The 15,861-nt window shown below is 41.7% G+C and overlaps 1 protein-coding gene across 1 annotated transcript in view; it reads left to right on the top strand.

The window, feature by feature from the left end:
- Positions 1 to 3,838: 3,838 nt before the first annotated feature.
- Positions 3,839 to 15,861, top strand: part of wnk1b (WNK lysine deficient protein kinase 1b) — a 90,868-nt gene continuing 78,845 nt past the window's right edge. Inside the window, exons 1-3 of the mRNA XM_071503045.1 lie at positions 3,839 to 4,512; positions 5,741 to 5,851; positions 7,485 to 9,204. Of these exons, the coding sequence (XP_071359146.1) occupies positions 8,254 to 9,204 (951 nt within the window). The 5' untranslated portion in view covers positions 3,839 to 4,512; positions 5,741 to 5,851; positions 7,485 to 8,253. The remainder of the gene's footprint in view (positions 4,513 to 5,740; positions 5,852 to 7,484; positions 9,205 to 15,861) is intronic.

Consider the following 15,861-nt stretch of genomic DNA (forward strand, 5'->3'; position numbering starts at 1 on the left):
TGCAAAAATTGCAACCGTAGAATAAGCTTCGGTTTCAGGATTGCTCAAATAGAGTATACAGCAACGGGAGCTAATTGCTGAGTCAGCCAAAGATAAGCAATTGTACCAGCGAAGTGTGATTCACGCTGATGTGTTCTGCTCTGTTAGGATGACAGAAATTTGCATGAGGAATAGAAATCTGTCATTTTAAGACAGTTGCTGTTCTCTAAAGTCAGTGTTTGGAATATGCAGGAAAAGCTCCTGTCACACTGAAATCGAGGAAACTGTGACAGTCACTAGGACAACGGAATAGTTCATCATTTTGGAAAATAGGCTAATTTGCTTTACTGTCAAGAGTCAGATGAGAAGATTGATGCCGCTCTCAAGACTGTGTGTTAAATATAAGGCCACAGCGAGCAGGAAGTTATTTGAGCTTAGCATTAAGACTGGAAAAAAGCAGGAAACAGCTAGCTCAGTTGGCTCTGTCCGGAGACAACAAGATCTGAATACATTTTGGCTTTTGCACAGATCAATCAGACAAAATATAAGCTGTTAATCAGTGAGCTTTATATGTGCTGCTAATTGGATTTTGCAACCGCCCCCGGCCAGCCAGGCTAGCTATTTCCCATGTGTCAACAGATATGAGTGTGGTATCAGTCTTCTGATGTAACTCCCAGGAAGAAAGCGAAATAAAAGTTAAAAAAAAAAAGGCTAACTAACTAACAAATCCCCTCTTTTGTTCTTTGACCTGAGTTTAGGGAAATTAGTTGCACAATAGCGTGAGGTCGGGGTGTCACCTGCATGAGCTGAGAGAAACGTGGATCTATCAATCTTGTCACAGCTTCGGTCACTTGTCACCTCACTGACACCTCATGCTTCGCAGCTGCTTTGAGAGCAGTTGCCCAAGGGTGTTCCTCTTTCAGTCCGGTATCCCTGGAACTTCACTGGCTGAAATGTGTTGTTCTAGGCCACCATTCGGATTTCAGGTCAAAACAGGTACAGGTCAGAACACAGAGAGAAAAAATGAGAGGGAGAGAGCGAGGCTAGAAATAACTCATTTAATCTGACAGAGTAATTTTCAGGGGAGGTTTCTGAAGGAGAAGGCTAAGGTGTGTTGAGGTGTGTGTGTGCTGAAGGAATGCTGCTTGCTGTCAGTTGAAAAGGCCCCTACCCCAAGGTGCTACACACATGCACGTGTTTCTTTCTAGGATTTTGCTTTGTCCAAACGACCACTTCCAATAAACACTGTCATATTCATGACCTTTATGTATCCAACGTATTAAATATAACAAGTATTCAAATATGCATTTACAAAAGTGAAAGAACAATGAAAACAGTTGTAAACCAAATCCACTCATAGATTTTTGTGTGCAGCCAGGTGCTGTATGTAGAGGAACACATTTGTGACATGTAAAATGTAAAACCCAAATCAAGCCAGATTTCAAAAAGATGGATAACAATGCATAATACTTCCTCTACAGATGAATAAGAGAGGTTGTAAATGGAAAGGAAGGAAATGAAACAAAATATTGCTTATAAACTGGATGTCAGCATATAGATTGATGGTATTTATAGAGACTATGATGATAAAAATAGAGCAGCAGACTCTCAGGCCTTTGAGGGTAAAGTATACAATAGCTGGGCTATCTCTCAGCAGTTGTACAGGATGCATATTTTATGCATTCAATGATGTCTCTGTGTGTTAAGTTCAGGCCTCACTTGCTGCCATGTTGTTATGGCCAACTCACATATTGTTTCACTGTGTACACAGGCAAAGGAGCATCTCCCACCACACACACACACAGACACACACAGACACACACACACACACGTACGCAACTCCTTTTCAGGTCAGAAGGGACCAGGACCCAAATTGAATGATGTGCCCTGTGCTGAAACACACAGGCTCATTCATGTTCTGCTGCAATACTAAACTCCTGGTGGTCATGTGAAGACCCAAAACAACAAGTCCATGACCCAGTTTGTGTCTCCGCCCACTGCTTAACAGAGAATCTCAGGTACAGCAACATTCTTTGAAATACCAAATAATTCCAGGAGTGTTTGCTGATTGCGAAGCTGCAACGCTGAGCAAATTATCCTGCTATTAACACTGAAAGCTTAGATAACAGGTATATTTGGATAAGATATGGCAATGGCTGTGTACATTAGCCAGTAAAATTTACAGCACATTGGTCTGTGGTGATTTCTTACTGGTTATTTTTTGAGAAGGAAGTGTGAATTATATTTCTTAATTAGTAAATGTACAAAGTTTTGTCCAACAAATGGAACAAAAAAAAAAGCTTATGTATGAGCTAAGGTGAGAGACTGGCTGCTAATGTAAAAGTTTTCAGTAATTCAGGGGAAATTAGTCATTATTCTAAGCAAAAAGGGTAATTAAAAGCTACGATTTGAGAAGGAAATCTCGGGTTCTGTGCCGACATTATATTTAGAATTCATTTGGGGCCCACATACATTTTGCCAAATGAAAACCAATTAACTTGTAAAAAATGAAGCTGTGAAACGGTGGGTGGTGGTTATCACGCAAACAAGTTGTTCCTTAAGTAAATAGTTTTATTTATTCAAAGTTGGGTCAGTAAACAACTCTCTAGCACTGTTATAGAGTCATTGTAATAAGCCTGAAATAAGCTTGCATGACACTTCCTTTAGAAGGTATGATAACACATAAGAGAGTAAGTCAGTGAGCAGGTGAGGGCCACACACACACACACACACACACACACACACACACACACACACACACACACAGACGCACGCACACACACACGCACCTAAAAAGAGGGTGAGAGTCCATACACACACATGCACACATAGGGCGTATAGTTATCAATTAGAGAGTTTGACCGTGAATGAGACATACAATAAAAGCATGATGAACGCCATGTGTTGGTTCACGCTGCAGCTGTTGACTAGCTCTGTCAGGACACTGGAGTTTTCCTCTGGCTGTTTGTGTCAAGCCAGGCGGGATAAACAAAACAACTTCCGGTTTTACCTGTCAAAATAAGATTTCTTATTAATCAAAATATTGCAAATGTTTTTTTCAGGCCCTCAATTTCACTCCGGTTTGGCTGCCACACAAACTGCTAATTAAATGAAGCACGTACAAGTTATATTGAGTGTCATTGTGGTATTTTTTTTTAAAGTGCAGCAAATTATAATTTGACACGACTAGGCTATACGATTTTTATACAATTAAATAGGCTACCAGTAAATGAATACATAATTAATATGTTTTTTTTTAAATGTTTTATTATTAAAGAGTCCGATATATAGCTAAAGATAATATTGTTAGGCTGGTATACGTTAAACAAAAATATAGATCAATATATTTAAAAGAACTGCTGGTTTTAAAAGTCATACAGTGAACACAATGTGTTTCCTCCCTAATAAAATCATTTTCTTTCTCAGCACTCTTTATTCTCTACTTGTAAAAATATACAGGTGCTCATAACTGTTTTACCAAGCCAGGGAAAAGGTAAAAGATGTTTCCTCTTCTGCCCACACCTCTGCTGCGATTGGACAAGTGGACGCAGCAGGGCCACATCTGGATCTCCATCAGCTCAAACAGATGCGGACTGCTGACTCCTTCACAAAACAACACCACTGGACAAATAGGAAGTGTGGTGCAAGTAAATAGCGTGAGAGCTGCAGGATGTATTTTTTTTTTTTCATGCAGCCTTAAGAAATGACATATATATGCAACAATAGCATTGCTCATTAGATTGATGGTTAGGATGGTTTAACTTTTGGGTCCACACAGTGCACCGCACTCGTGGGTGTGGGTTATGGTTGATAAATGTTGTTATGTTTCGCTTTACTTTGAAACGCCGCCTCTCTTCCGGTGTCCCCCGGGTTAACAGTGGATGTCTTGACGCGGCTCTTCTCACTGAAAGCCCTTGTCGAGTCATCGTTAGAGAAGAGCACGGAGCAGACGGAGCCGCTGTCTGATGGCTTGAAAACAGGGAATAAGTGTGGATCACAGCGGATTTACTGCACCACACGGGCCGTGGGGCGCGAAACGGCGGTCGCAGGAGCGGACTGGATGTTGATACGGATGAGGATACTTGCGTTTTTTTGAGTGAGGCTGTTGCCGTGTGGTGTGGGTTGCAGACCCGGGCACAGACAACACAGAGACAGACAGAAAGAAGTACCGGAGCCGCCGCGTTACCAGCGAGCGAACTTGGCTTCTCTGCCCTGTGGGAGGTGTCTGTTTGTCTGCCGTGGCTCGCTGCGTGCTCCGCTCACAGCATCGCCGCTCGGACCTGTGAAGAAGGATACGGTTGTAGCTTAAGTTATGTTTTTGTAAAAAAAAAAAAAACAAAAAAAAAAAAACTGTCTTTTTCCGATTTTTTCCAGCAACCAACTGTGGCTTTAACGTGACGCACTATACTGACATTAGTGCTGTGTTGTCGGAGCGGACCCCCACTGCAGAGGAGTTGAAGGCTTTTTATTCAAGTTTTTTTTTTTTATCTTCATATTTCTACAGTCTCAGCACAGCCCACACCGATGTAATAGGTAATGGTGCATTTTTTTCTGGTTTATTCTGATACATCGTGACTGGTTCTTGGTTGCGTCTTGGGTTCGCCTGTGGGCAAAGTTAGCTGCATAGCCTGGTTTTCTTGAGTTCCTCAACAGGCTGCAGTGAACCCCTCACTGCATGCCTTGCTGCTCAGCTTTGCCACAAAACTCCCCGGTTCAGGACATTCAGCAGAAGGCTTGCACCCTTTCCAGTTACTAACTTGCAGCCCATTTAATATTCATATTTATTTCCCCTTCACTTAGAGCTACATTTTGTCAGGAGATGCCCTATAAGCCCTCTAACTAAGAGTGAAGCAGAGGACTCTCTTCTCTCTTCTGTCTTCTCCTGTGCACATTTAAACAACACGAACATCTCTTTCTTCACTTTTTAACTTAACAAATGTCATTAACTTGATTATTTGCATGGATAAAATCCTGACAAATCCTTTTTTTTTTTTTATCAATTTTTCTATGTTAATAACATTTTTCTCTGTAGCATTCCTTTGTGTTTTTATTTTATTTTTTTTTTATATTAGCCTTCTGCTTCTTTTTGAAAAACAAGTGTGACCATCCAAATGTGGCAATTACATTTGGACATAGAATAACAGTAAAAAAAAATCTGGCTTTTCGAGTATTTTACACAACTTGACACTGTACAAATGCTGTAAATCAATATGCATATGTTTTTGTTGCAGTATATCTGAGCATTTCAGTGATTTAATCCATGCTAGCTGTGCTAATGTCGGGTTATTAAAGCGTTCTCTCCTAATTGGCCGTTGCGGGACACCTGTGATGATAATGATGTATTTGTTTTGCCAAAATCAGCCACTATATTTGTTGGTTTAAATATTAATGTGGTAAACTTGACCTTAAAATCACCATTACTGCTGTTAATATAGATTTTAAGAAATGAAAAAATATTTAAAAAAATAATTTACTATGTATTTTATTATTACTGGCCCGCCTTTATATTCAATCGGTAAAAGGTATATGATTGTAAAAGCATCAAGCCCCTGCTCCTGTTACACCTAACAACACCCCCTAGCTGTTGGGAAATCACTGTAAAAACATCTTCTCATGTCCATTTCTTAAATAAGATACACATCATAATAACAACCGCGGAAGGATGGATGTTGTTCAGCAGCAATAATCTGAAATAATGTCACCTTAATAGCCCTATGGGGTCATTTAATTGATAACAGTATGACGTATCTATCCATTTCAGTGCCAGAGACACAGAAGTTCAGGCACTGAGAGTGTACGCCTGTCTAATGAAATATTTAGATCAGAGAGATTTTTTGTGACTTGGATGAAACACACCCTGTGATGCACTTCAGTGAGTACCGCTGTTTCATACATAAGTCATCAGTCTAGTCTCTTCAGTTGGTGCCATTGTATTGTGTAATGTATTACCTCATCGATCATTGCAGGTCCTTTCTAATACGGTCGACACCTGGACTGGAAGTTGAGACATCTGGTTGAATTAATGACTTCTCTTAACCTCCAGGGCAGCCAGGTGCCGTTACAAGCAAAATAAATTGAGGCTTCATAATCTGAGGGAATATTTCAGACACAGTTTAAAACTCATTCGTAAAATATCATTACACATGATAAAATGACATATAAAGCTGCACAGGGCAGGTTTTTCTTAAAAAAAAAAAGCCCCAATCAGTTTCTACCGAATATGCTTTGATATGAAGTGGTCATACACCATCCGGGTTGATTGATATGAGAGAGGTCTGTGCAGTTTTCAGTTTACTTTGCACACAGTTGCTTAGTGCAGTTTGAACTCCCCATAAGGGGACGTAATGAAAGAAAATCTACATAAAATCTGAACAAAAATGTGACAATCACTGTTTTTTTTGTGCATCGGTGTTGATAAGACTTGTGAAAACTTGTTTTGGGTTTTAATCATGAATTGATTTCTAACGTTGTACACCAGAGCAGCTGCTGTTCATCTTTACCAGTGCCAATATGACAACACACCAGAAGTTATCTGAAGGATATTAAATAGGGCATATTGTAAATTCAGTAGGCACATTTCTTACCTCCTAATAGGTTGATACGATTTCTGTAACGCAACATGTAATGTAATATACATGTACACTGTCCTTAGATATGCATACAGGATCTGTGCAGTGATTCTGTCTCTGTCACTCTGAGTGCCCCCCTCCTGTCTCATGTTAAGCTGCTGAATTGCTACAGAGTATCCTAACCTCAGGGTCAGCCAGGCCATGGTGACTTTGGGCTAAATTTGGATTGTGGAGCAATTAGGCGCACACTCTACTGCATCCATCCACTGCATTAACTACACGGGAGCAATTGGGAGGGGAAGGCTGGGGTGGGATGCAGATCTCTTTACTGTCAATGAGCTGGAGGTGGAGTTTCAAGCTCGTGCCAGGCTCAACTCAAGTCAAATGTTCTCTAATAAATCCCAAATCAAGAGTGAACAAGTTTTTCCTTTGGGACAAAAGTCTGGCTGAATCCCCCAACAGTCAAATCTTGAGTAATGAATTTCTTATTATAGCTTTAATAAATATGAATATTCACATTTTGGTATGAGAAACTCAGCTTTGTCATTCAGTGACCTAGATTTGCCATTTTACCATACAAATTCCTTATGACAGGAACATCCAAATGAGGGATAGAACTTTGCTCAGTGGTTGGAGAAACAGATGGATTTGTCAACTATAACCAAACTTGAAGCAGCTTTGGCTAGGGCTCATTTCCACACTGCTTGTGTCACTCACATCACTGATTGTGGGCCAAATGGTGGTAAAATGTCACAGTATTTGACAGCCTGGATGTTTTACTAGGCACTTTGGCAGGGAACCAAGTATCATTTGGGTGTCCCTTGAAGGTGGTTGGGTCAGTTGAAAGCAGATGCTGAATTTTGTGATGTATGGTCAGATATATAAAGAAAATATTGTTTCAACTTTCAGCTCTCTTCCCTCTCTTTTCATTTCCAGCAACAAGGACAGAAGCAGACCAAGCTGGGCCAGGCTAGGCCAGGCTTGGCCTACCTAGTCTTCTGTCTGGCCTTGCCAGGCAGGCCAGCAACCTCTCCAAGGAGTCCTGCCTTCAGGGAGCAGAGAAGGCTTGACGCTGTCCTTACGAACACTTCACCACACCTCCAAGTCAAGCTGTAACAGATTGGATTCCAACCATATTTTGTCTTATCAGCCTTTGGGAGGCCATACTGGTCTGTTAGATCTCCAGTTCTTCCATGTCGTGGTGGTTGCTCTCTGGATGTTGGCAGCAGGATGGATTCGGGTGTTAATTTGACAGGTGTCACCTCGTTGCAGTGCTTGCACTCACCCTCCTTTGACTGCCTTTCGTCCCTTCCCTCCCCAGTCTTTAAGATAAAGCCCCTTCACCTCTCCTGGGGCTTCCCTGAGCCCTGCACGGAAGGGGCTTGCAGGAACTGTAGGTTGTCTTGTTGAAACAAGTTTACTTAGCAAAGAGGAAGTAAAGGTAATAAATCCTTGCTGAAAACTACAAACCGCAACAAAGATCGCTGCAGTCAGTTGATTTGATTGATTTATTTTCTGTAACCCGTCCACTTTGCTTTTCCTGGAGTTTGATCAGAGGTTAGAGAGTTTTTCATTTGAAAAAGGAGCTTGCTAGTGAAGATTTGCACCCACAATCAGTTTACACATAGGTTGGTCTAAATAAAATTCTTTATTCTTTATTTATACGTATAGAATTTCTCTTTTGTGGTTTGAGCCTCGGGGAGGAATGTCTGAAAGCAATAGTAGCAGCAAAGCAGTGAAATTCATTGCCCCAGCCCCCCCTCCTTCCTCTATCTCCCCCTGTCCATCACCCCAGACCCCTCACAAGAATGTGAACGGCTCTGCCAGTTCAGACTCGCACGTGGTGGAGAAGCTCGGCGGACAACCCGAGGTCCAACGTCGGCGCCACACCATGGACAGAGACTCTAAAACAGCCGAACACCGCTTCTTCCGTCGCAGTGTCATTTGTGACTCCAACGCCACAGCTTTGGACCTGCCCAGCAAAGCAGCGGTGATACTCACTTCACCACCAGACTGTGAAGGGCCTCCCACCTTTTTCACTCCGCAGCCCTCTGGACCTGGACCTGGGGTGCAAGATGCTGAGGACAGGGAGGCCTCAAGAGGTTCCTATTTACAAAGTACAACCCTTCAGCCTTGTCTTGGGCTCAGTGGGGAAGTTGCGGAGGGGCACATTCAAAATGCTGAGGAAGACTCAGCTGTAGGCAGTATCACGGTTGCCGTTCCCACCAGTAGCAGTGTTGAACATAGTGCAGATGGAGCAGCAAAAGAGCCCAGCCCGACAGTATTGGATGTTACAGACAAAACAGTAGACAAACAGCCTGATGTCACATTGCGTCCCAGAGGCTCCGAGAACACACAACAGGTAGCAAAGGATGGAAAAGTGATAGAACCTGTGGATAGTGTCAGTACTCCGACTGAGGAGAAAGAGAGGGAGACAGAGGAGGAGAAGGGTCTTGCAAAAGCCCGAGCAGAGCAGAGAGAAGCTGAGAAACGAGTGCAAGAGGATATAGAGGAGGTAGAGACAAAAGCTGTTGGGACTTCACCTGATGGACGTTTCTTGAAATTTGACATAGAGATTGGAAGAGGGTCCTTTAAGACTGTGTACAAGGGATTGGACACAGAGACTACTGTGGAAGTGGCATGGTGTGAACTCCAGGTAAGTCCAGACTCTTTGGTGTCTGTGCCATGTCTCTTCCTGTTCATCTGGCTAAGCCTTTAATTAAATGTCATTTTGTGGTTGTTATTGTCCCTGAGGTGTTTCAATTTCATCCAGACAGTGAGTTTAACCTGTCTTCTTACTATTTCTTCCTCTGCATATCTTATTTTTACATTGAGATATTGAGACTTTTATGTGAGAACTTCCTGCTCACTCAACTGCTTTTCTGCAGAAGTGTTCATGAAATGAGATCACAATCTGATCTAGATTGAGATACTGTTGCAGATTACATTCTGGCTAAGGCTGCATGTGTTTGCTTTGATTGATTTATTTTTTGCTGCATTTGAGATAAAGCATGACGAGTCTAGAAGGGCGATAGTCCTACCAGCAGCCAGCAAAGTGCAACACATGGGGAAACACCAGACGTTGTCTATCATCAAGATGTTTGTGTGTAATTTAAACCAGCAGTTATGAGGTAGTTCATGTGCAGAACTTGCTCTGGATTTAATTGAGCAATTTTTCTTAGGTTGTGTGTCTTGTGTTACACTGGCATCACAGTAGCTGTCGTATTTGTTTTCCGAAGATCCTCAAACTTGTATTTTCCCATGAATGATGGATTCTGTCTCTAGAGCAGTCATTATAGAAATATTGCTTCATGGAGAAATATCGCTAAGGAGAGTGTGGTGCTTGAAAATATATAGTTATTAAAATTTTATAATATTGACCTGTAGCTATAGCAGTTCCTTGGACCAGGTTTGTATTCCTAAGATGTTGAAACACAGAATCACCTCCTCGATCCTGCTGATTTTTCAAGTCTGACAGAAAAATCTGACAAACTTAGGAGGAATGGTTTAACCCCTGCCAGCCTCTGTAGCTCAGCTTTCTGTTCTCACATCATGGTTTTCTTTTTCATTGCTACATCCCTTCAGTTACCCTGCTTTGACCCTGTGGTGTTAACGGTTGATTTGTATGTGAACGGATGCCGTGGTGAATCAGGTTACCTACCACACATTGCCGAAATGAGTAAGAGGATGCCAAACAATGAAGGCCTAAATGTAGGTTTAAACGCATGGATTTGATTTTAAGATGACTCATAAATCTGCCTACTTGATCTATATATAATGTAGAGTGATTTTAAAAGATTTTTGTTATTTAGGACAACATTATACAAAGGTTAAAGAATGTAGGTTATGACTAGAGACTTTCTGATCAAAATCCCCAGACTGTCTGGGAAATTCAGGGTACTGAAAGTGAATGAGCCAAACTGTTGCATCTCTCACCTACTTCTCCCAGTTATGTTGCCCTTGAACAGGACAGATGACTTCCTCGCTGTTCCAGTATAGTCTCTCTGTGAGTTTTCACTGGGCAGCTCATAGTCAGCTTTCTTCTTAGTCTATAGATACATAAGGGTTAACAGAAAGGTGAAGCACGAGACGGGATGGCACACAATTCACCACAGGATGATATTGCTACATTACGGTTCACTGATGCAACTTCTGCAGTGAGTGTGTGTCAGGAAGATAGAGAGATAGAGTGTGAACAAGAGACATGCAGAGGAGTTCAGTGTATGTTGGTGGTGAGAGAGGTGACACAAAGTGAAGAAAACGGAAACTGCCTTTGCTGCTTGTCTTGTTGACAAGTAGGCACAGACAGTGGTGTGTTGAGATGCCGGAGATGTAGAATAGGAGTTTCACACAGTCATATGACATTCAGGGCAGTGACTGAGCTGAGGTTTTAACAGGGACACAGACTCATGTGGAACTGCATGTCCTGATGAAACACCAGTCAGAGACACAAATGTACAAGATTAAAAAAATGTACTTTTTAATTTGATATTCTGCATTATTTATGAGATGACATTATTAGCCACATGCTGAGAGTAATTTGTAATACATCAGTAATCTGTATGAACTGAAAGGCGTGGATAACCTGAGCTAGTTTTCTGTGTGTTTAGTCTCTTCCATGACTGATTGTTATATTAATTAGAACCATAAAAAAAGTCAAACAAGAAGAGACTGTAATGAAATGTTATCCCTGCAAATCTGCACATGTTTCTATTTCTCAGTGAGTGATTATTTCCTGTGGGACTGTGAGGTTGTTTTCCTGTCATCTCCATCACAAGATGCTCCTTGAGTTCTCCTGAATCCCAGGAGCTAAAATCAGCTTCGCCCTGATGCCCAGCGTCTAGGAAACGGCAGTTTGTTTATCAGAAAACAAACGTCCAGCCTCCGTCCAGTTTTCTCTCTGTGTCACACATGCCTCTTTCTTTCTTTCTTTCTTTCTCTCTTTCTTTCTCTCTTGCTTGTCAAAAAGAGGAACCCCGGTGTTCTGTGTCAGGGAGGTCCCTGTCAGGACAGATTCAGACCTCAGATTGATTTTTGATGTTGTGTTAAAAATGATGAAGTCGTAACTTGGTTAAATAATCAGAGTAAACAAGTGGCACATTTATTACTAGTGTGGTATACGCTGGATTACTGGAGTGAAATTTTCTATTAAACATGTTATATAAGGGTATTGAAGGCCTGTGGTGACTCGGCTATATGCATGCAGAGACAAGTGCTTTTCTATAGTGCCTGGCTGTAATCCTGTGTGTGTGTGTCTGTGTGTGTGAGTGAAAGATGTCTGAGCAACTGCTGACATGTGGTAGAATGGTGGGAGTAAAGTTACATACACACGCACATAGACACACTCACTAGAACCAATCACATTCTCTCACTGGGTGGGCATGGCAACTGGAGATCTGTGGGAGTCAGGATCATCTGGAACTTGTCGGTTTTCTGTATGTGCAAATGTGTATTTGTACATATGTGTGTATGTGGTGTGAGTATGTTTCCATCCCTTTGAATTACTACAATATGCATTTGTAAGTGACCTGCGGTTGTTTAAATCTAAGGGTCTGTTAGAGATAGATTTGGGGGTTGTGTCTTTAAGTTGTTTGGCATCTGATCCAAAGCAGGTTAACTTCTGTTTCCAGAGGAATCCATAGATGAATGGAAACAGAGCAGGAGAGGGAGAAAGGAGATAGAGCAGATAGTTTACTTAAGCTTTAGTGAAGGAATAGATGGATGAATAGATAGAGGGAAGGAAAGAGGAGGAAGGTCACCCAGTAGCTTATCTGAAGGTGCCTTGTTAGACTGGATGGTAGATGATGGATGGGAAAGAAGAGGCTGAGGCACTTCTCCTGGAATGAGAGAGAAAGGTTTGGGGTCAGTTTAATCTTGAGGAACTGTGGTGAAAATAATGTTTATTATTTCTGTTAACTATTTAAAATTGTTTGAAAGCCCTCAGTTGTCTTGAAACTGAGTGTTAGTTGTCTCCATGGCAGGAAACCAAACATCAGTTTTGGAGAACCCATGTCTTTGTGGCTCATGAATTGGTGAAAGTGGTGAAAGAAATCTGAGATAAAATCATCACTGTGGCTTGCAGAAAAACTGTTTGGTCTCTGCTTGAAATGAGAAGAACTTGAGGGCAGCAGTAAAGAACGCAGTCAGGATGACTCCCAGTCAGTGGCAACAGATTTGCATATTGTACAAGTTCCATTAAAAATAAAGTCAGAGGCTGGAATCAACTAGGAGGTAAAAAAAGAAAGGGAGGGAAAGGAGAAAAATGATGCCCTACTAGGGGGCAGAGATGGAGGATGGAGGGTCAAAGGTCAGAGTTCAGCCTGTTGTGTCAGAGGCGATCAGTGGGAGCCTGCCTAGCATTCATTCATTCCTCTGGCAGAAACAGATAGGTAAAGAGCCAAACAGAGGTAAGATGGAACAAATTGCAAAACCAGAAAAATTTAGCATTGGGGAATCTTTGGTGTACAGGTGGTTGGTAGATGGGAGGAGGAGATGGACGATGAAGGCATCGAGAAATATCAGGAGCAGGGGTTTGAGGAAGAGGGAGGTGAATGTGGAGGGAGGTCAGTGAGAGAATAGAGAAATGGGGAAATGTGGGGAGGAGGGAGGATGAAAAGTGGGAGAGAAAAGACAAAGTGAAAAGGGGGAGGAGGTGGGAGAGGAGGGAATGGAACAGAGAAACTGAGGACGAAAAGAGGAGGGACCCCGGGTGTGTCTGTGTGTGTGTGTGTGACCTTAGGCTCTTAGCTCCACTGGCACTCAAAGACCTTGAAATTTCCCTCTCAACAGCAACACAAGGCGGATTAGCCCCCTCCCGACACACACATACATGCACATGCACACGTATTTGGGGCTCCAAGGCCCCTCCTTCAATAACGGTTATTCAGTCAGTGCAGTGAGAGAGAAACTGATCTCTGAGCTCAGACAGTATTGCACCAATGTAGGACATTTAATTTTATTTGTTGAATTTTGTCATCATAAAATCATATGTACATTTTATTTTACAATTTTGTTGTCATTATATGTTGGTAAGTATCATTTTGTCACCACAAAATAGACATAATGAATCCTGTCTAATGATCGTAATACATGTGGCTCACAGTGTCCAATTTTAGCATTGCAGCGCTTTGTTGATAGTGATGACCCATTTTAACCTGGTATTGGCCTGAAATCTGTCCACGTGTTAGTGAAAGGACTAGAGGGAGGCAGAAAAGATCATGTTGGAGCCACAAAATATGAGGAGCAAGAGGAAGAAAGAGGACACTGAGATGTTTGTCAAGATTGTTTCTATCAGGCATTTAAGAAGTGTTATTTAAGCCAGTTAACGAGGTCAAATGATGCCTTTGGAAAGGGTGAAATATTACAAGTAAATATTTTGAATTGGAAATGATGTATATGAGTGCATATCAGTGTATAAAAGAGAGAAAAGGTATTTTACTGAAAGATAAATATCCCCAGATAACTCCAGAGCAGCAGAGCTGAGGTGAAATGGTAAGACCTGCCAGAGGTTCAGATTTCCCTGACAAAACAGCAAACTGCAGCTGTGTCAGGCCTTCAGCAAAGGCTAGTTCTCACTGCTGATTGATACTGAAGTTGCTCTAAAGCACCCCCTAAAGCGCACACACACACACACACACACACACACACACACACACACACAGTGAAAAAAGGAATGGAAACTGTGTTTGCAGCTTAAACATTTTCTCGTAAATGTTTTAAATCCTGGCTACAAATAATTTACTCAGTTCCTTTTCTTTAATAGCAGTTAAGCTAATTTATATGTGCATGTCAGTGTTGGTCTGTACATGAGTTCATGTGTGTATGCAGTGGCGATGTGGGTGTGCATACTGCAGCGAGCTTTGGGGATTGTTAACTTATTCATTTAGCTGAGCCTCGCTGCAGATGAGCTCAGCTGTTTAATTATAAAACCCTTAAAGTGGAAACGTTTTTTAAACTTGCAGGATATTTCCTGTTTTTAATGTGATAGACAGGCAGATGGTTTTTTGGACTAAGTAATTTAAGAACCACCTGAAAGGAGAATTTATAGCTGAATCGAGCCACAGCGGATCTGTGCTACAGTCAGGATTGGAAAATCACCACCAGCTACACTATAGTTGCTGGTATATGGCTTGTATATATGTGTGGATGTGCCATCACTCATCATGACAACATCACTCATGAAGCTGCAATTATTCTCTAATAAAACTAGCTGTAAAATGAGCAAATGTTGTGTCTCATCTTAGGAATCTCACAGTCATCATGGCCAAACAAGTTTGTTTTCTTCCATGTAAACTGCCGGAATGAAGTTTTTTTTTTTTTTAGGACTTACTGTCAAAAGTGAGAGTGCAGTTACCCCTGAATAGCTGATCATTTTCCACACACAGCACTCCAACACACATTTGTACATAAACACTAAACAGCAAGATGTGTAGTTCAGGTACCTAAAGGCCACAAAGCCCAACCACTTGGATTTATGAGTTTGAGGATCCTGCCGTGGGCTGAGGTCGCTGTGTGTTCAGCTCTGACGTAGGATAACCTGAAGAAGGCAGAGGATGAGAAGAGGGCACTGTGGAAATCTCTTTTTCATTCATTTTATTACTCATTCGCTCACTGTATTGCTCAGTCTTCCTCTTGTCTCTCTGTCATATGTCAGTGAGGAAGTAAAGGAAGGGAGCAAAGAAGCTGACACTTCCTCATATGCAAACCATCCCCACACTTCCTTTCGTGTAATGTGTGTGTGTGTGTGAGTTTACACCAAAGTTTCCTATAATGATGAATAATATGGTCAGGCTGCCTGCCTTTAAGAATGTAATTAGTAGTAGTGAATTAGTTCACAATTTTAAAATTGCATATGTTTGTGCACAGTCACTGAAACACAGTTAGAAATAACTCATGTAGTCTAGACCTTCCAGCCATGGGAGTGCAGCATATTTATCACACACATAAATCTCTCTTGAGAGGTTTGAGGTGTGTGTGTGTGTGTGTGTGTGTGTGTGTCTGTCACTGTGTGTGCACTCAGAGTGAAAACTCTACTGACCTCTCTCCCTCCCACTCTCTGTGTTTATTTAGAAAAAAAAAAACTAAGTAGCAAGTGTAATTCTGAGCTAACACTTTGTGTACGTTTGTGTACGTGTGAGTTTGTGTGTGGTTTTGCAAGTGAGAAAGATGAAAATACTGAAGTGTTTTTGGCACCCTCTTCTAAATAAAGTCATCCTGTGAAATGAAAAGAGCTGAGAGAGAGACTGAAGGATGCTTTAGAAACTGCTGAGGGTGTGTGTTGAGGTGGGGGTGGGGGCGACATTACACTGAATAT

Source organism: Trachinotus anak, unplaced genomic scaffold (assembly GCF_046630095.1).
Source record: "Trachinotus anak isolate AG129_WGS33_773 ecotype Australia unplaced genomic scaffold, CSIRO_AGI_Tana_v1 ptg000018l, whole genome shotgun sequence".
Classification (NCBI taxonomy): Eukaryota; Metazoa; Chordata; class Actinopteri; order Carangiformes; family Carangidae; genus Trachinotus; species Trachinotus anak.